A 26,041-nucleotide genomic window follows, 5' to 3' on the forward strand; every position below is an offset into this window, starting at 1 on the left:
AGTGGGCTGCAGAGTGCTCTTATCCTAGATACCTTACGTGTAATTTAGATTACCTCTTTTTTATCGTAGAATGGTTTAGGTTGGAAGGGATCTTGAAGATCATCAAGCTCCAACCCCCCTGCCATAGGCAGGGACACCTCCCACCACACCAGGTTGCTCAAAGCCTCATCCAGCCTGGCCTTAAACACCTCCAGGGATGGAGCTTACCTGGGCAACCTGTTCCAGTGCCTCACCACTCCCACAGTGAAAAATTTTTTCCCAATATCTATTGACCCGTTATTTTTAATGATTTCCAAGATCAGTTTACAGCACAAAGCCTGGACTCACCAATCACTGTACTGGCACAACCGAGAGGATGACAAACTGTGGCTCATGGTACAAGTAAGTGCTTGGGAAATTCCTGAGCTCATCATTACTGTCCATGAGCCAATGTAGGGAAGATCACAGTACTGGCACTTAAAGAGAAATCCTCTGTGCATGGAGACTTACATCTCTTTTTGATGATAAACTAACATAGCAATGTCCAAAAAAAATGAAAGAAGCAGATTTTTTAGATTTAAGAAATAAGGAAAGTCTCCCATGAGAAAAAAAAAATCATCACCCATCTCCACCCCAGCCCAGTCTGTGATGCTGCTGGGCTCTCTTTTCTACAGGAGGCAAATGCCTTTGCTAATGTGTATGAATGCCCACAGTATAGTTTAAACAAGACTATTAAAATAAAGCAATGCCTCGGTTTTAATCCCGTTTGTCAGTTTGGATTAATTACTACTGTCTGTAAAACTTCTCTCCAATTACAAAATGAAGTGGTTGCTTTGCTATGAGGTGGACTGTTTTTAGACTTGATTCCCTTTATGACTAAGAGAGGTGGAGTGTTAACAGGCATCTTAAAATAGTAAATGAAGTTATTATTTGTCATTCATAAATCACTTAAAATTAGAAATTTCTAAGCAAAAAAAGGTTCTGCTCTTAAACTAACTGAAGCACTCTTATTTTGTTCCACCTTTCAGTGCGTGCCACTGCTTAAAGAAAAGGCAGGGAATGCAGTGAAATGCTGACGCAATCCTAATTCAAGCATCACTAAGAGATCGGAGCCCAGTTCAGATTTCCTGCTGGTTTATTTCATTTTAGTCTCCTACAGAAAATAATTCAAAATGGGGGAGACAGGATGCGGACGGGATGGCAGAAACAAAGCACCAGCTCATCTTTCCAGGAATTGACACATTTGTTTGGACGTTTGAGCAAATCTGGCAGTTCACTACCGCCAGCAAGAGGCTGTCTCACTTCTCCTTCCTTGCTTCTCTGCTCTTCCAGCTGCATATTCCCGTGCAGGGGTCTGGCGTTTGCCTGACCCTGCACTGAGCCAATGCAGCCTGGAAAAGCTGCACAAAATGACACCGACTACGGAAAAAATACAAAAAACAAAGGGGAAAAATAAAAAAAAGAGACAGGAAAGTTTTCTGCTGAATTAGCAAGCTGACGGCCCGATGGTTTGGGAGAGCGCCATGGGTGTCAGGCTGGGGAGGCAGGACTGGTCCCTTCACCCCCAGGGGCACTCTGCTGCGCATGGGGCAGGTGGGCAGCACCGAGCGTGTCCCCCCCAGCCCCACCGCGCTTCGGCCAGGGCTCGTGGGCCACTGTGTGGGAAACATGGGGAGGGTCCTGAGCACCCACTGCAGCCCCAACCCCCCCCCCCCGGCACCCTGCAGCACGCCCGCCCCACGGAAAGTTTTCCTTCCTGCCTTTTAACGCCTCTTCCATCTGTCTGAAGCAGCAGCGAGGGGTTAAAATACAAAGGCTCGGGAGGTAAACGAAACAAACCAGCAGGAAAACGCATTTATTTATTTTTTCTACACTATGGGCAGGATTACTCCAGCACTCCCCACAACTGTAGCTCATAATAAATTATGTCAAATACGGCTACGGTTTGCTAGAGCCACATGTGTGCGCTGCCCAAAGCTTCTATTTGTTTATTCTACTTCTCATTTTCCCTCACCCCCTAAGCAGCCAGCAGGAGAACCTCATCTTTATAGACCCAGGGCTTAACTAAGAGGTGATATATAAAGATGAGGCATACAAAACAACCCCCGCAGTCAATACAGCACCCAAGGACGCTCCCTTACGTGCTCAGATTGCAACTCCCCCTTTGCTTCAGGGTTAACGATTTGCTGCTGGTCTATTTTGGTACCACGCTCTGGCAGCTTCCCACAGCCCTGGGACGGGGCTCCGAAGCTGCCCGAGCGCCCCGGGGATGGATGGCGGGTGGCAGCGGCTCTCGAGCCGACAGGCAACGCCGGAATGCGGCTTGAGGAAACCCAGCAACCCCGCAAAAGCTTCGTGCTTCTGGCAAGTGAACTTTATGGTGACAGAATTAGAGAAGGGTGAAAAGAAAAGCCAAACTCTATTTGATCGGCCAGTCGGTCCGCACCTGCTCACAGAAATACATTTTCTAGAGTTTATTCTGAGCTAATCTTGCGAGTCCCACAGCCTAAAAAAGAAATAAATTAAAACCCTCCATATTTTCATCAAAATTACTCAGTTTTGCCTTTTGTAATTTCATGCCGTTACTCTGCTCGCCATGGCAGAAAACATGAAATTTCATCTCTATTCCCGAAACTGAGATACGCAACGGAAAGCTGAAAGGTAGGAAGAAAATTTAGTAACAAAATATTTTTTTAGAAATTACTTCTGCATCACAGCTATTGATTTATTAAATAGTGTAGAGCTAGTCTGTCTAAATGTCAGAGTAGAACTATCTTAGAAATCTTTCATGTTCCTGGTTTCATAGACACCTATACCAAGCTGCCTCTAGCTGAGAACAAAGTAAGATGAATTCAATATAGTAAGAAAAGAGAACAGAAGGAAAGCAAAATCAAACCTTACCCTGAGTCTTTTGGCAGACAAACCCATAATTTTTCTCACAGTTTTCCAAGTACCATTTTCCCGTAAAATGAAAATTAGGGTTATTTGATACCAATGTACATAGTGGAAGTTGTTCTTGAATGTTTGCACTGTTATAACGCTGTCTCTGCAATTGACACAGAATCTCACGTTAATTATAAAAGACACTGTGTAAAAACAATGCATAATTATTACATTACATTTAGAAGAATAATTATTTGAAAGTCACCATCATAATATTTAGGTAGAACAACAAACACTCCCATAAATACAATTTGAGACAAAAACCTCATAATAAAAAAGTCACAAGCTTTCAGTGAACAAACTAAAATGCTAAGCCCAATATGGACTAACATGGTGTAAAACAATATATTAAAATATTAAATTCGTAATCTTATGCCTAAACTTTACTCAGACCCAGCATATGATACTAACCATATACTTCAAATTTCGGTGCTTAAAAGCCATTGCAAAAGAATGCCACAAGTTACATAAATAACTCTCTCAATAGTGCCTTTTTTTTTACCTCTAGTTATGCCCATAAATCTGTGTCCACAGTTGTTTGAAGTTGCAAAAATTAAGAGAAGACTAATTTGCTATAACATGTTAGGCCTTGTCTTTGTGGCAGTCATTATTTTTATGGATAAAACAGCTTCCCACTGTCCTTAAACCCCCTGGAAATACTCACATCCACTACTTCGACTGGAGACCAGTTGGAATACGTTGGAGGATTTTCATTCAACCATTTTTCATAATCATCACTCTGGAAACCTATCCAAACACTAGTTTTCTGTCCAAATAGATTCATTGTTATGAAAGCTGGAAAATGAAATAGGAATAAAACATAATTAACTGTTAAACACTTAGGGATAGATGAAGTCTCTTCCAACACACTACAGCACTGAGAAATTGAATTACTAATCAATGACATTACATAGTTACTAGAAAGTAAGAACACGAGCAGCATTTTGGTGTCATCTAACTAAAAACTCCGTTAAGCTGATTAACTTCAGTTGGGCTAGGACCTAGTTCATTAAGTAATAAGTTCCAGAAATGGTCACAGCAGCTTGAACATCTTAAGTATTAGTTCAGGCTACTGTCCCGCTGAAAAAGCTTTTCTCAGTTTTAGTCGGAAATAACATTTCTCTAAAGATAGCCAGTGAGATTCCTCCCACCTCCAAATAAGTGGTTTTACAAATGTATGAAATTCAACCAGAGATTTTTATGAATAGGGACTATAAATATTTCTGAAGGTGCTGGCATTTATTGCTCTGACAGTGGTATAGCTTATGTGCTATACCATAGATCGGATTTTAAGGACTATTAATGGATAAAAATGAGATTGCTTTTATAACAGTGTGATGTTGCATTCATAACATAGAAATTTTACATAGCAAAATTTTAAATGAGTATTCCATCATGTTTTTTTATTTCTAATGCATAGTAGTAAGTACAAATTGAATTATAATTACTCCTCAAAACATAACTGTCATATAGCCCAGTGGATATTTGAACCTTTACATTTTGGGAAATTGGGAAAGAGAAACACTAATTTGTTTAAAGCAGTGGAACCATGAGTAGGGTCTGAGGGATCTTTTTTCCTAAAGCTGTATCCAAGATGAAACTTTACTACAGCATCCTACCTAATGAAGATGAAATTTTATTCATTTAAGAATATTTTCAGTACTCTACCTTGTTCCAGTTCATCTCTGAGGGAAGCGAGTGACCCATCATAGCTGCTGCAGAACTCTTGTGCAGAGTACCAGTTTCTCAGATGCTCTGGATCCTTCGGAATTTGTATCAAAAAGCACTGTTTCAAAAAAAAAAGGCTTGTTTTGTTTTTTCTCTAGTTTAAAAATTATTTATCAATTACTAAGAGGGATCACGAAAACATTTCACACACTGTTACTGAAAACTAAGTATTTCATTAGTTTCTGTCCTGCAACGGACCTCTCCAACACGCTCGGTCTCAGTTTTCAGCTGCGATCAGGCTTGGATTCCAATCAGTTGCTCAAAGGCGCACACTATCTGGGCTAAATTTATCCTTGTAGTCACTGCAGTTTAGCACTGGGATAAATCCAGCCGCCTCAGTGCATGTTGCTATTACGGCATGTACGTATTTAAGAGCAGCCTGATGAAATAATTGCCTTTCAACCTTCAATTGCAAACAGACTTTGATTTATAATTATCTTTGATGAACCCTATTTGAAACAGCATCGTTTGGAGGATGGCAGCAGTTTGGGAACATTTAGTACAACCAGGGGTCAGAGACCTGTTTTGAGACCATAAAAGACTCTTGGAATTGTCATAAGTGGAAAAGAGAGGATGGAACAGGCGTTTTACGGCAAAAGCACAAATACACTTAGCTAGCTTTTGCATGTATGACTATTCATTTCCTTCAACTAAAGTAAAATTGTTGACACCTTATTACGACAACTACTGTGTGCAAAGCTACTTAATAGCTGTAAACCTTAGTATCACTGTCGGTAGTTATAAATCTAAGGGCCCTGCTTTCAAAAAGGAAGAAAATCTTCATGTATTGAATAATCCTTAAGAAATCCAATTTCCGTAATAAGTACAGAATGCATTTTGAATTATCAAACAGCAGAAAATATGTTTTACTTTGAATCCAAAGTGCAACCAGCCTTTGGGACATATTCCTTGTTGGTTTTGGTCTTTTGGAATCTCCTTCTCGATTTTCCATGCAAATTTACGCTTACAAATACAGGGAAGAGACACAGTACAGTTTTCATCACCCCAGAGTCCTGTGTAAAAAGAAAAATCAAAGTTCAATATTGGATTAAGAATTGGAAAGTTTTTTTTTTTTTCTTAGCTAGCTTAGATATCGTTAAGAAGGGTATCCTTTAGCGGTTGAGTAAAACAAGATTCTGCATCAAATGTATCTGGACATATCACATTACAGTGCATTCGATCGGACTCATACTTTTATTCCCACTTTGATTTTATTAAGTTAAACCAATTCCTCTACACTGAGTCACATCACATATGCCTCTATCATCGTGTATTTAAAAAAATACCTGTTTTGCCAAAAAAAAAAAAAGTATAGAAATGATGCCTTCCAGATAAAATAGTTTGGCTTCCTTACATTGAAATTTCTTGGCAAGATCCAGGTACTGACATAAACCGCTGACCTGCTGAATACATGTTGACCTGAAAATACGTTTTTTAGTGGAACACAGTGCACTCAACAAATTGTTGACCAGCTCCCATCTGCTGGCCAGCTGACGGGGAAGGGTGGGCGTCCCTTCCTTTTATCTGATACTAACTATAGTAACGTAAAACTCAAGCATTCAAAAGTAATGAATCAAAACCCCAAGATTACCTGGGATTACAGGAGTGCAGCTGCATTAATTGTTTTCAGTCACAAATACAAAGCTGGGTATTTTTTCTTTTCATGCAACCTGACATGTTTACTTTATCATATGATTTGCAGATCTTCAGAAAGCAGAGACTGAGAGATGACAGAAATCACTAGAACCAGCAGCACTGTAATTTTTTTTTTATTATTACTCTAGCAAACTATAGAGCTATGCAGTGGTGCAAAAAACCCACAGTACCCAAAAAATCCCTCAGCAGATTGGCTACGGGGTCAAATAAATTAGAAACCTGAGTATTTAAAGTTGTGTGCTGATAGAAAAACAGTTTATAAACGTAGGAAAAATTATTGCCCATCCATCTGGCTTATCTGATTATGAGAAAACTGACTGTGAAAACCATCAATGCATTAACATTTTTGCTGTGCCACATAACAGATTCTTAGGTAAAATTAAAGACTCGGTATCACTGGAATCTTTATATTTTGCCATTAGAGTACTGGAACTATTAATATACTTTTAAATCCTATAACCTAGTCTCTGAGCATATTCATGATATTGTAATATTCTTTTCTTAACCTTAAAAGCAGTTATGCAAATTATAACCATGTAACAGGACTATGTACTACAGGACCACATAATTGCATTTTTTGAAAGCAATTAAAAAAAATATAACCCCTTTGGCCAACAACAGAATCAAGTCACAACTCCTGCAACAAAAGGGAATATAAAATAACCTGTCTGTGATGAAATGAAGCCGCATCTTCTCCCTGGTTTCTGTGGATCTCTCTCCCTCCCTTCATTCCAGTTCTGGTATGTTACTGGTGATTCATCTCTCCAGCTGCGCAGAAATGTTAAGAGGGTAGTTACACTTTTTCCTATCCTTACTTAAAAATACAACCTCCATTAAAAGTGTTTGTAAGCAGATACAGGGTATAAAGTGCCCCTTTATTAACTATGCTTTAAAAGAGGACAACCAACAACAACAAGGTTGATGTTCATGTCTTTGGCTTGTATCTTTTATGCCCCTTCTAGAAGAAATACCGTACATGGAGATAAATTAAGGGTAATATATTCTGAATGATATTTACACGAGCAATGAAGCTGTCTTGAATGTCCCACTCGGTCATCAAACTGTTTTAGCCCATCGGAGTGAACAGCAGCCTGTAAACGGGGCATGCCAAGAACAACTCACAGCACCTGAAGCGTAGGTATTCTTACCGAAATTCATCGCTGAGGTTTTCTGCGTGCAATCCGATCCACCAGTGAACGTCACTATTCGATAGCTATAAAAAAAAATGTTTTGCCATACATTAATTGTTATTGCCCTCTAGTAAAGCATCAACAAACCCCTAAACTCGGGCTCTGTTTGTATTCAGATGAAGAGCATCTCCATTGGGTTCCAATGGGAAGAACAGGTGCTAAATCCTGCCTGTGTTAATTTATGTGACTTCAGTAAGGTTATTCATGGAGGTAGACCATGATTTAGCCCCCAGTTTCCCCTGGATTGCTGATTTATTTTCTGTAAACTAGGAATTTACAGTTTTAGGAATTTACAGCCCATCTGGCTTGAAAAGGACTGGAGTCTTAGGCTAGAATTTGTTTTTCCACAACTACTAAAAATAGACAACAGCAAATATTTCCTTTTATAGCATTAATATACTGCTGTTTCTTAATGTTTCCAAAATATTTTCTATGAACTGACTTCATACAGCTCATACAAGAGATTCCTAGAGACGCTTTCCAGACTGATCGGTGTTCTCCTGAAAGGTTCTAGACCTCCGGTCTTAAAGGGTGAAGTATTATGCATAAGTCACAGAAATACTGTTATTCAAACAGCCACTTCTTATTGCTGTGCTGACTTGATTCTGCCTTAAACTATGAAGGGGCTTCACTTTCAGGGTTAGCCACTCCATAGTCTCAGCTTTGGGGTCTTTGGGAAAGAGCCAACAAAGGGAAAAAAAGTTCTGAATGTGCAGGACACTGGAAAAGCCACCCTGTCTCTGAGAAACCTTTTTTTTTCCCCAGAAAGAACTGAATTGCAGACTATTATGGCAGCCACGCTGTCCTTGGAGTTATAGTTAGGATTTCACCAGCTTACAACTTACATAGCAATATCAAATCAAGAAAATAGATATATCTGACAAAAAAAAAAAAAAAAAACAACAAACAAAAAACCCCAAAAAACTAAACAAAAAACTCAGGAATGCTGTCTGATTCGGTATTGCGGAGCCCCTGAGTTTAGTTCTCTAATCACAGCACTCAGCCTAGACATTATAGTTTTTAAAGAAATAGTGCAAAATGTGATTTCAAATTCCATGCTAAGAAACTTTGACCAAGTTTTCTGATGACACATGCAAAGTCTATGCAGACTGCTGAGTATTTTAGTGATTGCCATCCTTATTCCTGCTTCCACAGGAAACCGGTTACAATCACTTTGGGACACACCTGGCTATGCTGGGAAAGGTTAGCCAAAGGCAGCAGGCTTTAAAATCCCTGCATAAGTTATATTCTGAGACAAAAATTCAAGGAAGTTAACCTGATTTCCAATGCCAACGGAGTAAACGCAGAATGCTCACAAACTGCCATAATACCCACTAATTTTAATGATAAATCTGCTTTTAAAAGATCTCTCCTAAGTAAACGGGACTTTAAAGAAGCATTCTGATGAGCCATTTGAAGTGATCTTAAGTCAGAAAAATACATCTTTTTTTTTTGAAGTTATATTATTTTTTAAGTCATAAACATTCAGTTTTAGGTAAGGCAGTAATTGCATCACAACACAGTCTCTGGTAGATGAGGAAGAAGACAGCCTAGCCAGTTATGCTGCGCTTTCATTTTAAGTTATTTCTGCCATGAACTGTAGGTTTAAATCCAGTTCATCACGTTCTAATACAAAATTACTTAAATAGCAGATAGAAACAACGCATAATTGCTCGAAAACTTTAAAATCCCTTCTTAATACAACACAATTCTACTTACACTTTCTGTTATAAGTTAAAAGCAGAGAAGGCTGTACACAGTGCAAGCAAAACTCATGTGGGTTGAGAGCTTTTCTACCAAGCACTACTTGTCTTTTTAAAGATTATGCTATGATATCGCTTTACATTACAGCCATATAATTTTGCCCTTAGTAAGGCAGAAAGATTATTTTGATCCATTATTTTTTTTTTGTATTTTCCTTATTTTGCTTTTCTTAAGAATATCTAAAAGAAAACGGACTTAGTTTCTCAGGAATTCATCTGCTTCTGCAGCTATTTCTCAGCTTCAAATCTTTTTGTTACATCAGAGTAGTTCTAGAGAAATTCTGCTTTCATCCTGAGGAAGGAATTTAGAGGCAGATGTCTTTTTTCCCATATAAATATCCATAGTCACAAAGGGGTTTAATTCTGAAGACTTCATACCAACGTGTGGACACATGGGATGTTGCCCAAGCTGGTGGCTGGTGTACACAGAGGAAAAGGTAACCTATTTTCCATGGTCATAAGCACCCACCTCTATGATTTAGAGTTCTAGATTTAATTAAGGTGCAGAGAAATTGGTAATTCTTCGTTCTTGGTCAGCTCTCCCAAAGAGTAACCTTTCAAATCATCACGTTGAAGATTTAAACTATAACAACCGTTTCAAACATCGGGACTTACTGCCCACATCACACTAATATACCCTCTGAAACGTCCCTCGGTATTGCTACCTGATGACCAGCTGTGAGCTACTGAATGGGAATGGAACAGAACCGTGGAACTGTGTGGGATCAGGAGACATCCTGGTGGATGCAGAACCACTGTGTGAACACCTGAGGAACCACGATGGGTCCCCTTGGTCATGGAGGGGTGGGGGAAGAAGAAACAGAGAAGGATGTACACCACGCGAAACAACCCTTTCTCTTTAATTACTTTCATAATTACTAACGGCTAATTACTTTCATAACTTTGGGATAGGAAGCTGATCTTTGCTCCTCTTGAGTCTTTTGAGGCAGACTGACCGACCTGCTCATTAGCAGAGTTGATGCTGCAGATACGGAAATGACTTCTTTAGCTAAACAGGGCTTCAGGGAGGGATGTGGGAAATGAAGACAGCAAGAGAATTATTTCTAAAGTAAAAGGTCTTTCATTTTCTACCTGGAGCAACAGGCAGCCAGATATGCCAAAAGATGCAGCAGGAAATAACCAGATACCGCCTAAGCGTTTATTTTTCCAAAGCGATCGTTTTTGTTACCTTCTTAATTTTATTTTGAATAAAGGCTTGTTCAGCAGAAGAATTTATTGTTGCCATTTCGCTACGAAGCCAGCCACAGACAAACTCATAGGTTTCCCAGTCTGTAGGACTGACATGGAAAAGGTATTCTGCTCCTTGATAATACAACCACGGCAGTTCTAGAAAACAAGCAAAAGAGTCAGTGCTGGGCAGGGGTAAAAACTCATTTCAAGTCTCATTCTTTGTGACCCCCGTGACCCACGTCATAGGACAAATATACCACAGCTAACAGCAGAACTATATTTGACACATACCAAATGATGAAAAAAAAAAAAAAAAAAGAACTATGAGTAAATTTTGGCTTTATATTCTATCTTGTGATACTGCAGTAATGTTACCAGGGTTGCCCAGCCTTTGCAAAAAGGCAGTTTTAACCTGATGGAGAGGTTATCAAACTCCTGTGCTTATTACTGGCAACATTCCTCTACTTAACCTAAGTACTATCTGACGTCTCAGTGTTCCTAAACAAGAGAGCGGCAGGTTTTGATCTGTAGCAACAAGTTCATACAGAGTTCCTTAATGTAAATTTTTAATTTAGAAGATTTTAGTTACTCTATTTTTACTAATAGGTTAAATTATATTTCCAAATGATAATACTTCAAGATGTGAAAAAAGAAAATGTTTTCATACCAGATATGTACCAACTTGGATTCTTTGGTTTAACACCTGCAAAAATACATAGATAAGTTAAAATATTGCTGATTAAGAATGAAAAGAGATATATCACTGAAATTGCATTCTCCACATGGTAAGGATTTAATCAAAATAATGAAGAATCATAGAATCATAGAATTGTCTAGGTTGGAAGAGACCCTTGGGATCATCGAGTCCAACCATCTACCCTACTCTACAAAGTTCTCCCCTACACCATATCCCCCAACACCACATCTAAACATCTCTTAAACACATCCAGGGATGGTGACTCAACCACCTCCCTGGGCAGTCTATTCCAATGCCCGACCACTCTTTCTGTGAAAAATTCTTTCCTGATGTTCAGTCTAAATATGTTGGAGCTTGAAGCCATTCCCTCTTGTTCTGTCATTAATTACCTGTGAGAAGAGACCAGCACCAACCTCTGCACAGAATATTGCTATTCTCATTCAGAGACACAAAAAAAGGAGTTAAACATGGTATAAAATAAAGTAATCGCCACACTTACTAAACATTTTTAGTAACCTTTCTAAATAAGAACTTTGATTAACTCCTGCTAACTAACTACTAATCATCACTATCCATTTTTAAACTGACTGGACATATTAGACCTCTTAACTGGCCAACAAACCCTAACAGCCACATACAGCTTTGCCATGATTTCATGCAGAACATCAATGAGGAGAACTCCAGATGTGGCTAAAAAGCAGGCTTTTAGATATTTTTTTTTTTCCTTGTCCCTCCTGAATTGCAAGCGATGGGTATAATAGGGAACGTATGTCAGTAAAAATTTCACCTTTTGGTATTTTGCATATCCATTCACGCTTTTCATGGCAGTGTGCTGGAAAGACTGTTCTATTTACTTTGAACACACCGCAGTTTCTTGAGTCATCTTCAACATACTTGCTTTCCAAAAATGAAGATACAACCTGAAAAACAGCACACTCGTTATCTTTCACTGAGAATCCAAGGTGAAGCATTTCTAAATCTCATTATGGAGAAAAAGGAAGGATTTGGAGATGTTTGTATGGTAAGAACATCGTAAGTAGCAACTAGAGGACCACATAAATCACGGTGGTAAAAGCCAAAAAATAGGGTCCACAATCTCAGTACCTGTCCAAATTTCCCATTTTGTATCAGACTCCCTCTTCGTAAAAATAATTGAATAGCTATGAAACCTAACAATTTTTTGACGTGATCAGCAGTGGTCACCCACACCTAACAGCCTTTGCTTTGGTTCAACATGTTGGACGAGTGAATTTGACACTCGCATTCTGAAATTACTTAAATAACGCTGGCAGAGCCGGCACCATTCTTTAAGGCTGAAGACTCGTCAGATTTTAAAAGCTCACCCTTCTTGAGTGGTTCGATGTTTAAATCCCAGGTACTAACCATTAGTGTGGCACGTGGCACCAACGTCTTCAAGGATGCAAAATCAAAAGTGGCATTAATAAAGGAAAGACATAGCTCTGAATGCAGGCACGAGCCTAACAGTCATAGAACAAATAAAGCATGTAAGCACAGCTCTAAAGCTTTCCAGTGTATGTGTGTATATATATACACACGTATGTGCTCACTCTGCACATACCCGGTCCTGGGTTAACCACAAAATGCTTTGCAGGGAAGCACACATCTGCAAACCTTTACAACCCTACCAAATTCCTTTCGCAGTTACGCAGGCTGCTATTTTAACAGCAGTGTACTATTGATCCTATTGTGACGATTACTCTAAGTGAAGTATGTGGACATGAAAAACAATTCTCCTGGCCGACGTTTGCTCACAAGGCTTATTTTTGTGAGCTTATGCTCAGATACGACTTGAAAAGTTATGGAAATAATGTAGTATACAGATAGTTACAGGTGTTCTGTCAGACCACTGCCACGTCCCTCCAGAAAGTGGGTTTCTTTTATTAAATCCAATCCAGAACTGCCTTTCTTCTGTCCTATGAGGGAAACAAAGAAAATAACACTTCTCACGCACTTTTTCCGTAGCTATTAAATGGATTATTTTTTAAGTAGTGGGAATACCCAGATTCATTTCTTCCTGAATTCAATATATCATTCTGCAATACATTTCTTAACCTTTTTAGTACCCTTGAGGTAAACTCTGTTTTTCCTACTAAAATGCTAAATGATATCTTTAAAGATGAAAACAGTTAAAATAGGACTAAAATTGCCAAACTTCCATTTCAATGGGTAATGCTAACTCACAAGAATATCACCTTGACTTTAACAGCTGCTCTACATCTACTACAGAGATCATCTTCAAAAGAATCACCTTACAGTGTTACTAATACACTTTTCACCCATTTCCAAGTTCATGTTAGTCAAGAGTAAAGACTTCTTCAGCCACTAGATAAAGAGGATGGAAGAACCTAAATTGTAGATTATTTTTACATATTAGTATGATTAAGATAAATCTTGTTGCTGTAAAAAAAATATATTTACCTATCAAAAATTGTATATAATAAATTGTTTAAAAATGTCTCTTCATAGATATGGCTAAAACTAGCAAGATGTGCTCCAAAATCTTGGCATAACGCTTCTGCTTCATCCCATGTTCTTCTCATCAGAACTTTCTCATTGTGAAATATCTGCAATAAGATAAACACTGCCATAAATGTAGTTGATTTTGGAAAGCAGTTGTTTCAGAAAACCATAAAAATCAAATATTATTTGCAGGTTTTCTTACAATAAAGCCATGTATATTCCAAGTATACTTCTGATTCAAGACTTAAGCCTTTCACTCGCTTTAAAATGCAGTGAAAGATGGTAACAATTGATTTCTGTTTATTAAGTAAAAGAAATAACGATTTATAAAAAATATTTTAGGAACGGTGTATTCCTAAGCCAATGTAGAATCAGAAAAATTCAGAGCAAGTTTGTCACATACCTTGTAGCAGCTGAGTAGATTAGCTTCCGACTCCCACCCAAAATAGCAGGAACTCAAATGTTTTTGAAAAGTGAGTTCAGGTTCTTCATAAGAATTGATTTTCTGCTTACACAATGACATTGCTTTGAAATTCTTACAGTTTTTCACCTCCCAATAACCAATGGGGTGCTGCCCTCGCATAGCCACGCATCCTCCAGAACGACCTAGACATGGAATCAGTATCAGAAGTATCAGAATAAAGCATCTGAATTTTGTGACTTTTTGGTGAAGTGACTGTTTTATTGGCACCAGGTTCTGGATAAAACCTCGATGAGCTCCCAAAAGTAGCAAATTCTCTGGGCAGTGACCACTTTATAATCCTGCCTTGGCTGACTCAAGCTTGTAAAATGAACCGTGACGAAAGATTCCTCTCACAACATGCAGGAGAGGAAACGCAATTTAAAACAGTACTTTTGCAAACTGCAGTAGTAAAGCAATAAACGTAGAGAGCCCAAAGCTCAGAAGCAGTTACTGAAATGGGGTGTCTTTATTATTATGTCTCTATTCTCAGGTATAGCTAAGAGGTTTATGTTTCAAAGGGTGAACAACTACTTCATCTTTTCGTTTTTGTTTTCTTGGAATATTTTCCTTTGGATTGATATAAAACAAACAAAATCGAGCAAGCAAGCCAAGAATCTGCAAACTAAAGGGGACGTAGAAAAAACTTCTATGCAGTGCTCTTGTTGCCAGAAATGTATCTAAGACAAATTCTCCCCTCTTTTTTCATATAAAATGCAAAATTACAAACCGTGACTGATACTGAAGAAAATTCATGACTTCTCTGGGATCTTTCGCTGGGATTCCTGGAAAGCCCTGATGGCCTCCTTGCAAAGGCCACAATGAAATGTATGAAAAACATCCCACAGAAAAAGAAAATACTTTTTTTTCCTGATTCAGTCTTTTCCTAGTGACTGCTGCTGTAAAGGAGCTCACCTCCAACTCCCCAACTCACAAGTTTTTATATTACTTTGTCTTCCCGACAGATGATGGAGAAAATGGTAATTTCCCCCCCCCCCCCGCCGGGTGGAGGGGTGGGCAGAGCGACGCCCAGCATCCCGCCACAACTGGGGAGCCCGCAATAAAGGCGCCCAGGTGGGAAGCGGGGAAGGAAGCTCCAGCTTCTCCACAATTCCCAACTAATCTAACTAAATCCGTTGTAGGAAGTTACACAGGCGACAGAAAACATCCACTTATCTCTCTGCTCTCTTGACCAGGGAGGGAGGAAAGGACCGGGATTCTTCAGCCACTGCTGAGCCAGTGGCGGCAGGGGGAAGAGAGCGCATTGCCCCTCTCCGAACCATTTCTTTTTGTTTTATCAGCGTGTTACTCACGTGGCTGATACCGGTTCCAGTTTGTGTAGCTCACGGAACAATTCTTCCCCGCTGCGCTTAGCCAAAAGTATTCTCCCGTGTTGTTAAGGTCTTGCAATCCTATCCAAAAATAAGTTCTCTCAGATTTTACCACGCTACGGATCATGCTGTTGATAAAAGCTTGTTCAAACCTTGATAAAATAATCAAGACAAAATGCTTATTAGAATAAAACAAGTCAAGTGGTATTTCACTGCATAGCTCTCACGAAATGATTTAAATTATGCGAGAAGAGAAGAATTCATTTTCTTTATAGAATGCTGTGGGGAACTTCTGGCACAAGTCTGTAGTATAAACCATAATTTTTCTCTTTTTCTTATTTCTCCCCCTCAGCATTTGGGCACATAGGAAAAACAGTAGATTAAGATTCTATGAGCTCAATGCTTATGCTAGACGATGTAAAGACAGAATATATTAATGACACACAGATAAAAATAAGACACTCCGTGTATGAAGGAGAAAAAACAGTGGGGTCTGAAAAAGCTACAGAAGAAAGAAAAGAAAACGTTTTGCACAGAAGTATCCTTTTAGAGCTGAACACATAAAACTGCACCGAGAAAGCAGAGCTGAAGGGCTCATAGCACTAGCTGACCTGACTACAGAAGAAATCACCTTTTCCTTCTCTATTTTCCTCATTGAAGTTATCTGAGAGCTTTACACCTTTTTTCAAGTAATAATTGTTGCGTATATTAACCCATTTTTCACTTAAATGTAATTTATTCAGATATAACTGGTATAGCATCATACAAAAAATGCTTTAGTTTATGAGCACATTTAATCAGCTTCCAATGAAAATACATACAGCAAATTCCCAGTTTGATAAAGACTTATACAACTTCTTGGTTTCACATATTGTGAAAAGAATGGCTAAATACTATAAGAATGATGCTAATGTAAAAAACTGAATGTATCTGTAAGATTGAGAGTGAGTGAGGACTTTTATTTTATTTTCATTTCCTCTGTATGTTCTCTTTTTATATCAGCTCTCAGTCCTCTACAGCCTACTTTTGAATTAATATTTTAGGGTCAATACAATGAAGAGTTTTTGCATTTTTCCCATCAGAACAACGAACCTCAACAGCGATTAAAAAAAAAAAAAAGAAAAAACCAAGCTAAACTAACAACTAGCTTCCTTTGCCACTGCAACGTTGGAACTGGGAACCAACACAATAAACACTGATGGCTACACCCGGCAAAAATCAAATAAAAAGAAATAAGCAGAAAAAGACCGAAGATGTGCTTCCAGCGCTGCGCAGCGTGCCCTCAGCTCTCTGTGACGTTTGAGCTGCGAATGCTCAGCTGCGAGAATTTGTCCCATATTGTCCCCGTAAGGATTATGGCCGTAGTGCAGTACAGCGCTGTAGGCATTGAGCGCAACCCTGAAACCACCCGGCAGGCCAAATTCCCACCAATGTAAGTCCTTATGTGGGGTGGTCTGTGTTCTCCTAAAATTTCTAGCTGTTGTTCATCTGATGGCTGGTGGTGACAGTACTTCCCCCATCCTAAAAGGAGGGGAGATTTCCTCCTTACGGTTTTTGTTGTGGTTTGGTTTTTTTGGTTTGTTTTTTTTGTTTGTTTTTTTTTTTTTACAATAAATACATGGAGGTTAAAGGATGTATGTAACGTATCTATCAGTATGTCATAAACCTTAATGGGAATCCAACATATAGGGTAAATCACAAAGAGATCAGAGAAATCCCAAGCGTCTGGACATCTGCAGAGGAGAAAGCCTTTGCTGAAGCTGGAATACAGGTAAATAGGAACAAAGCAAGGCAAGGCAGACCTCAAATGCTTTCAAACATTTACTATCTCCCCTTATTTGGTGAGAACGCACATAAAATGCATACATAAATAGAAACATTTATAAAACATTAATTTATTTGGATTAAAAATTGATATATTTTGATTATAAAAATTAAATATATTTTCATTTTCCAGTATAGTTTCCAAGTGCACTAATAAAGTGTCTTAAAGATGTTACATACCTCTGCAGAAAGCATTTTGTTTAGATTCCTGCATGCTCGCACGTGTGCACGTTGCTATGTGTTTATTAGCCTAACAAGTGCTTTTTACTAAATTTATTTTCAATTAAAAAGTAAAGCAAAGCGCACCTTTCATTTTAGCCAATGTTAGTAATTACGCTCACCTCTCTTTTGCCATGCAACACTTTCTAAAGTTAGAATAGCTCTTGTTAGAGGTATCTTCACACTGTCTAATAGGATTAACTACCTGTTTGTTACTGACACAAGTGCAGATGGGCAGAAATAACCACTGGAAGCATGTTCAAAACTTCGAGGGGTACTGTCGATTTTGTAACAATATCCACCATGTCTTTCCCATCCCTTGAAAGAAATGAACATTATTTTATAGATTGTTAGTTATTATATAGTTGTTAAAAAATTTGATCCCATTTTGTGCCTTCTGTCTGATCATCACTGACGACCCTATAGCCCTTTTCCTTTCTACCGTGGTTCAAGAGTAGTTACCCTCAAGGTCACTGAAAACGTGGGTAAATTTAACAAAAGTTTAAAGTTTAAATCCTTAAATCGTGCAAAAACTGGCTTAACACACACACACGGAATAACATCTTTAATGGGTATGACAAAACTGTGGGCAACAGCTCAGGCACTCTCCCCGCGTACTACTTTTCTTTCAATTTTATACTTTGAATATTGTTTTACTTGACTGAGTTCCGGGGAGGTAGGCCAGGCCCCTCAGACGGCCATCTCTCTGCACGAAGCGTGGAGTGGCACTTGGTGCTTTCCACTAGTGGTAACTCACTGCTGATACCTAATACCTGAAGCGCAGGGTAAACACTGTCACATTCACTTAAGTTGTTATAAGAAAGGATTACAGCTGCCCTTTGTCTTCAGCTGTAAACAGAAAGACTTATTCCAGAAACTGTTGGCCTTTCACGCAGCAATGCACTCAAGTTATTTACCTTTTCTCAGCTCCCTTTCTCTTTTTCACATACAACTTCCAAACAAATAAAAAAAAATAAAAAAATTAATTTAACAGTCATCCTACTCTGATAATGCAGAATTAAAATGACGCATTTTCATGGTTTATCGGACGAGCCAGAACACTGAGTCAGTGGTCAGCCTGCCTTATTTCTTCTTATTGTTTATGTTTTATTTCTTATTCTTCATCTCTGGGTGTCCAGAAGACGCTTCCAGGAGGGGTGTGAATTCTGCCTGTGTAAGTTCATGTGGCATACCTGCCTGATCTTCCTGCTTGAGTGTTTTAAATAATCAAGAGAATAAAGAGATAATAAACAATTTCTGTCTAAACCTCAAGCCACACTGTCCTGGTTTGAGCGACACAGGACTAATTTCTCTTTCGGTAATTTTACTTTTCAGTAAAGTCTTTTCTAGTGCTTGGGAAAACTGCACTTTTGGAAGATTCTAGTGTCTGAATTTGTGAAAATATTTACAGTTTCAAGGTCTCAGTGTTTTCGAGCTCGCCAGGAGCGGGGATGAGGAGGAGCGAGACCCGGGCGCTTGACCCGAGCTGGCCAACGGGGTTATTTCATGCCATGAACGTCACAGTCAATATAAATTAGAAAGTTTGCTGTGAAGTGCTCTCTCTCCCTTGAGGCTGCCGTCCTGAGGACTTCTTGCCCCAGTGCCGGACCCCTGAGCCCTTCCCTTCCTCCCGAAGCCGTAGCGCTCGCAGTGTCCCATATTTGCTGTCACTACTGGGAGTGCACAGCTTCCGACTGATGGAATTGGCTGAGTATAATCCTTGTATATTTTATATTGCTATCAGGATCAATACTGGTTCTTTAGTATTATTAATGTTAATTACTTAGTCTTATCCTATTAAATCTGTTCATATTTCAACCCTCCGTTTTCCCTGTTTTTCCCCAATTCCCCTTCCCAGGCTGGGAGGGGTCATCGTGTGATAGAATAATTGTCTGAACAACAATAAATTGTTGTGGGTTCTTCAAACCATAACGCACACACACAGACAGGGGAACCAGCCAGCCTCGCTTTGCCTCTTCCCTGAGCGAGGTGCTGCTTGCAGGGCAGCTCACAAAGCAGCACAACGGGGAGCAAGCACAGCACCCGGGCGGGCACCATCAAACACCGCTGGCTGGAGACATTAACAGCAAAAGGAGAAAAAAAAGGAGACGGATAAGCTCTTTTTATGCTCTCCATCCTCAGGTACAATAAAACGGACAAGATGCTGCTGCAGAGCTATTCAGGACAGCAATCAAACGTTACGCACATCCTTCAGCCCTGCTGAATCTGGGGAGGCAAATTTCAGCTCCTAGTTAGGAGTGCGTTTGCTGTCAGGGCGGCTGACAGCTCCCCTGCCTTTTACTATCATCCCCCTTGGATGCTTGGAAGATGGCTGGGCACAGCCCTTCGTACGGCACAAAAGCACAGAAGCAAAAAGGAGCTGCGGTATCAATTTCTGTGGCTTCACCGGAACGACACGCATGCATTACTCGGATGTTGGCTTTGCAAGCAGAAGTTGAGGCTCTTCCCTATCTCCATACCAATGAGCTGGGACATCCCAGTGCCTGAAGACTGGAGGAAAGTAATTTGACACTAATCTTTACTTTAAAAAGAGATCACAATACTGTGTAGTCACTAGAGGCCAGTAAGCTTTCACTGAGGGCAAGCACAGACTGAGAAATTCCAAACTTAACAGGCTGAGTAACTGGTCAATGAAATGGCAGACGGCATTCTGTACAGATGAATATGAAGTGATGCACATGGGGATCCCTCTTGCATCCCTCAGTAATTTCATGTATGAAGTGAGGGACAGCTATCTCACTCCCACCAGGCAGGAACGAGATTTGGGGGTTATGATGGTTTAAGTTCCATGAAACACCAGCTTAGTCAAAAAGTCAAATAGAACCTTAAGAATTGTGAGGAGAGAAAGAACAGAGAAGGTTACTCTGTCCTTTTAAATTCACTTTTTGCCTTTTTTTTTTTTTTAGTTCTGTTCCCCAATCTCAGGAAAACATATTAGAAAAGAAGGGCATCAAAGATGACAAAATATACGGCGCTGCTTCCACATAAGCAGTAACTGAGCAGGCTGCGACTCTTCAGCCTGGAAAAAGGAGATGCCTTAGGGAGGTATGACACGGGTCTACAAAACGGTGAGTGCCATGAAGGTGGGCGACTACTTCAGTACAAGACCTTGGGGACGACAAACAAAGCTACGCTATCAGGAGGAAGGTTCAACACAGAAAGAAGGTGGCGTTTTTTCATTCAAAGGGTAGTAGATTTATAGATCTCCTCACTAAGTAATGTTGTGGATGCAAAGAGTTCGCATGAGTTCAAGGAGGAATCATCAAGCACTTGGAGGGGGTGCCCAGTGTGGGCTGTTAGATACACAAATCTTAAAAGGCTCAGGAAATCCCCTGAATGGTTGGGGGTGAAGAGAAAATTGGGGGAAGCTTTATCCGTATTTGCCCTGTCCTGCTCTTCCCCAAACAGCACTTGCAGCCCCCTGGGGGAGGCAGAGCACGAGGCCGAATGGACCCTTATTCTGAGCAGCCGCCCTTCTGCTCTTAACGAGGTTCTGTAGCCTTAATACCAACTCTCTTCTTAGAAGAACAATTCTCTCCTGTTACAACAACAATAAAAACAAATGCTCAATTTAGTGCTATACTGTTATCTTTCGATGCACTAATGAAAGTGTAGAGGACCGGAGAAAGTCACCAGTACAAATACAGTCAGTTCTGCACACGGAAACCTCCAACTCGATTATCAAGCAGCTGACAGCTCCGCAACCTGTTTCAAAAGCCGGTTGAAAGAAAGTGTTTAAAACCATTATCTCAGCATTGGGGAAAACTGCCCAGAGAATCTGACCTTTGCAATAAAATATTTATTCTCAATAACAGCCTGCTGACTAAGAAAAAAGAACAGTTGAGCTGCTAAGGGAAGAAAGCACTTAGTACTTTTTATGTCTCGGGATGACAGAAGTGTAGGGAAAAAAAAAAGAGCTCGGGTTTCTGGTAACTTGATACGGACATATTGCAAAAACTGTGATCAGCAGAACCGCAGAAATTGTTAAAGGCTAGTTCATCTGATGCACTAGTCGTAAAATCAACACAAGATGAAAGCTCAGTAATAACACATAAAACTATAAAGCTTTAGAAAAGCAAACAACTGCCTGGGGCCAAAACTCCCTGAGAATCTACTAGCAATCCAATACGAATGACAGTATGAGGTTAACGAAGCAGAAGATCAAATGTGAGAAACATCAATAGATATTCTGTACGTTTAAGGTAAGCTAGCAACAGAAAAATGGGAAAAAGGGGGTAAATCTGGATGAAATAAAGACTTAGCCCTGGAAAATGACACCACTAACTAGCAACAACATACACATTGAATGTTAAAAGAAAGTGAGTTGTCAAGATAAAATGTCTGAAATCAAAAGTAGCTTTGAGTGAGCTTAGTACTGACTTCTTTTGATTCAACAAATACAGCTTTTTTCACTTCAGAAAGAAAATGATCTATCGAAACCAAGGGACTGTAACAGGGTTTAGCATATGTTTTTACAGGGTATGAAACATCAACAGGCAGAAATTTATCCTGAGTAGGAAGTTTGCCAGAGCAGACCAAACTACCTATGACCAGTGACAATCTCTTGAGTCTCAATCCTGTGAGGTACCAGAAGTTGAAGTGCTCTCAAGCTCCTGACTACAACTGGAAGTCTTGATGCTCTGCACCTTTTTCACACGGTCAGGGCTGTGACAAACCTTTCTTACACTAATAACACACAGAATTCTTGAGTGATGAAATACATTGGTCCAAATGAAAGAAACGAAGTTACCCTAAACTTTTGGAAATGTTAAGCTGGAAGCAAGCAGTAACTTCTGCCTCTGTAGTGGTATGACCAGAAAGCTGGATCCGGCCACTGTTCATCTGGGGAAAAACTGCATCCAACCCCAAACAGTTCAGCTTCAACCTTCTTATAATTCCCCTGAACTGGTTGTGTTTCTTGACTTGTCAAGAAAAAGGACAAGAAATTTAAAAGGAAGTCAACGAGCTAAAAGATAAAGCCAGCTAGAGAAGAGATTTTGTTGATAAAAAAAGTTCACAAAACTCCCCCAGAGTTTTGAAGAAAATTTTAACAACACAAAGTCTTCAAGTTTGTCCTCTTCACGTTGTGAAAAGGAACTGATGGCAAACAAAATCATATTTTAACACGGTACTTTTTACCACCAGAATGCAGAGCCTAAAAGCCTGAAAACCTGTTGCAATGGACTATTTAGATAGCTGTGCTCCTTCCCGTTTTTTGTTTGAAAGTAAAAGGAATGCTAATGTACGAGTGGAAGAGTTCACTCTCCGTGTCAATGAAACTGATTGTTTTTCACCCTGACATTCCATTTCAATGTATGAAAACCATGTGTGGGATGAGGCATCATATAACAGCCATTATTTGCACAGATGGTGGACAAAAGGGTTTTCACTTTTGATCTAGAAAGAAATAGGAACTTAGGTCACAACCGCTGACAACGCAACGAGCCATGAAAGGCACCTCGGGAAAGCTTTTAATCTTACATTAAAATTTAGTTTACATACTTTTAAGGCAAACAATGAGATTTTTCCTAGGGAAATATGCATGTTGTTAATACGAAAAACTGAAGTTATCTATCTATTTAAATCCATAAGTTACGTAGCTACATTTAGAGGTTTCCTATATAATTCTATTTTATTAGTAAGGCTCTAAAAAAACCAAAAAAATTGCAACCCCCCTTACCTCTGGACAACTTGATTCCAGATCAGGAGAAACATGATTAAATTCCCCTGCTTTTTTGCAAATGTAGAAAGATGTGTCTTCACATTTTTTAACTTTCCAGTGTCCATCCTAAGGGAAAAAAAAAATATATTCTGTATATACTCATATTCTCATGCATATCTATACACACACTTAGGATTAAACGCCCTCCTCCTATTTTAACTTTTCGGTAAAACCAAGTAATTTTTCTCACTCTATTAATTTATTTATCCTTAGATGGATCATTTATTTCTACCAACACTGTCAGCAGGACTTTTCAAATCAATCATACAAAAGGTTTTGTCTCGCTGAATCACTCTTCGGGATGTAATGCATTTTAATTAACTAACACTATGGCCATGCCAGAGCACTTACTTTTCAGAATAGAGAGGAACAAAGTTATTATAGTTCTCTGTAAGATTAATCTTTGTATTTGAACAGTCTTTAGTCAAGATATTACAAAGTTTGTATGATATAATTTTCAGACATTTATACATACTGGATATGTACCAAAAATAATGCGTGAAGAATCATATCTTGAACCTCCTTTTCCTTTGTATTTTACATTTCCATTTGTTTGTTTGCAATTGCAAACTGAGTAAAATAGTGCCATTTATGTAAACCATGCATTAGTGAATTTAAGCACTGTTAATTGTAAAAGTAAAGTAAATTTATGTCCAAATTATGAAAAAAATGAGTGCCATGAGTTGTAATTTGACAATATATGGTGTTATTTGAACATTACTTCCAGTTTTACAACACCTGACTGATTTGGGGTCAATCCTACTGCTGTCAACTTCTATAATTTTAAGTAGACATAGACGGCTATCTGTTTTTGAAAGATACTACATAAAATTCATAAATATTGACAGCAAGATAACATAGGCACAGCTGACAGTTTTTCAAAACATTAATTGGAAGCTTTCAAGACAGGGACTGATGTATCGTAAATTATAATATACCCTACTTGGATTTTAAATTACTTTGTCTTCATCAAAATACCTACTGATATTTGTTCTCTTCCATTTGGCTAGCTTTAGGTACGTAACGTTTTTTATTGACTATAAGTTCAAAAATCTATGACTAATTTTCTGTGCATCAGCACTGCAAAATGTATTGGTTTCTAAACGCTACATTGCATTTATCACAACGTGAATACATCAGGAATCAAAAGACAAAGTCTACAGGTCGTGGTCTAAAAAAGTACACACACTGTGAAAATACATTATTATGAGCCAAAATAAAAGCGTCTGTCTAATCCTTTCAAAAATAAAAGGAAACTTACAGGTCCTTGTGCTGAAACACAGAGTTGTCCTGTTCTTTGAAAGGTGTTAGGTTCTTCGCTGTCCCAGCTAGAGAATTTTACTGGGGTGCCATCTGACCACTCAAAAACTACTGGGGTGTTATTACTGTATAACCCAATCCATGTTTCAGTTACATTTTCTGTAAAACAATAAGTCAGTTCAGATTTTAACAGTGAAGAAATAATGCCTGTTGTTCCTGTAGCATCAACACCACTATTAAAAATTATTCATGCAGTTTTCATAAGAATTACCTTCTTTCAGGAAAAAAAAAAGATGTATGAACTTTAGGAAACCTCACTGATGATATAATGTTCTACTGCCCTTGAAGACTAAATTTTTTCAAAAATAGATCAACATACGTGATAATAAGCTCGGAAATCCTGAAAAATACAAATCAAGAGCATATGCACTGTTTTGAAGAGCACGGGGCACAAAACCTGACGTGGAAGGGAAAGATTTCTTTTGTAATCTTCCACGGCACACTCAGCTTTAGGTTTCTCTGAGTGATGCCTGTAAGTCCCAATGACAGCGCGGTTGTAGCCACAGGGGCTGGCAAACATAGGAAAGGCAAGCCTTGCGGTTTAACGTAACATCTTACTTGACCGGCTACTACAGCTAGAGAAAGTAGACAGACCTTCAGGCACATGATCCCTTCTGAAGAGAAGCCTGAAGTAGGTCTGAAGCAGAAGCAGCAGACTTGGAAGCCAAATACAAGCTGAGAACAATTACATCTATCCATTACAGCATCTCTGGAAAAAACGGTATTTGGTATCTATAGAGGGTGTTAATGGAGATGAGGAAGACGTTACAGTGGTTATCTCCAAGGAGAAAGACAGACAGGACAGCGAAGAGGATGGGCGGCAGGAGGGATGATAATGGGAGATGATGGCTGGTAAATCCAGTGTAACGCATTGTCCTGCAACCGCAGCTGATGGGACAGAGTTGATAAAACATGTCACTGTGCCCCAGCTCTGGGAAGCTTAAACTCATGGCCAAACTGTGCGGCTCTGCCAGCACACCGCTGTCAGCTGGAGGCACAAAATACTCACTTTTCTTTGCTGCTGTTATGACAACAAAAGCTTTGGCATTGCCGCACCAAAGAGCTTTTGTTCATTAAGTTCCTTGTGTAATTACGCCGCCTCTCAGGACAATGTGGACCAGCAGAACTCCTTTGATACACCCTGCTGCCATCAAAGGGGACTCTGCCAACACACCAGGAGCAACAACTTTGCAGTGTGGACAAGGCCAGCTTGAAAGCAAAAGATACTCTGAATTGTTGCTGCTTCTAAACACAGTTCTTGCATAAGAATGATCACTGAATATTTTGCAGCAGTTTGCAAGGAACCAGCCAAGAAGAGGAAAGGACAAAAGCCAGCAGGTTTACTGTGGCCTCGTTTTGTTTACCTCTTTATTTTAAGTATGGTTATTGGAGAAGGCGATGCTATACATTTTTAAGACTCCCGGAAGGAGCGTGCATCATGCTTTCTTCGTTTGTAAACATCACTTGGGTGTCCCATAGTGCTTCAGTGGCTAACAATGTTAAAGGGCTGCACAAA

At 39.3% G+C, this 26,041-nt stretch overlaps 1 protein-coding gene across 2 annotated transcripts in view; it reads right to left on the reverse strand.

Annotated features, from left to right (window-relative positions):
• PLA2R1 (phospholipase A2 receptor 1) overlaps positions 1-26,041 on the reverse strand; it is a gene marked incomplete at its 5' end in the record, with an annotated part of 44,115 nt that overhangs the window by 6,539 nt on the left and 11,535 nt on the right. For both annotated transcript variants that reach the window (XM_082484344.1, XM_082484343.1), the window contains 16 exons: positions 2,881-3,025; positions 3,587-3,717; positions 4,591-4,708; positions 5,521-5,663; positions 6,971-7,074; positions 7,455-7,519; positions 10,449-10,606; positions 11,118-11,153; positions 11,935-12,067; positions 12,997-13,081; positions 13,587-13,732; positions 14,032-14,234; positions 15,402-15,571; positions 17,668-17,780; positions 23,164-23,271; positions 24,467-24,624. In XM_082484344.1, the coding sequence (XP_082340470.1) occupies positions 2,881-3,025; positions 3,587-3,717; positions 4,591-4,708; positions 5,521-5,663; positions 6,971-7,074; positions 7,455-7,519; positions 10,449-10,606; positions 11,118-11,153; positions 11,935-12,067; positions 12,997-13,081; positions 13,587-13,732; positions 14,032-14,234; positions 15,402-15,571; positions 17,668-17,780; positions 23,164-23,271; positions 24,467-24,624 (2,016 nt within the window). The remainder of the gene's footprint in view (positions 1-2,880; positions 3,026-3,586; positions 3,718-4,590; positions 4,709-5,520; positions 5,664-6,970; positions 7,075-7,454; positions 7,520-10,448; positions 10,607-11,117; positions 11,154-11,934; positions 12,068-12,996; positions 13,082-13,586; positions 13,733-14,031; positions 14,235-15,401; positions 15,572-17,667; positions 17,781-23,163; positions 23,272-24,466; positions 24,625-26,041) is intronic.

This window comes from Vanellus vanellus (assembly GCF_965231255.1).
Source record: "Vanellus vanellus genome assembly, chromosome: 5".
Lineage (NCBI taxonomy): Eukaryota > Metazoa > Chordata > Aves > Charadriiformes > Charadriidae > Vanellus > Vanellus vanellus.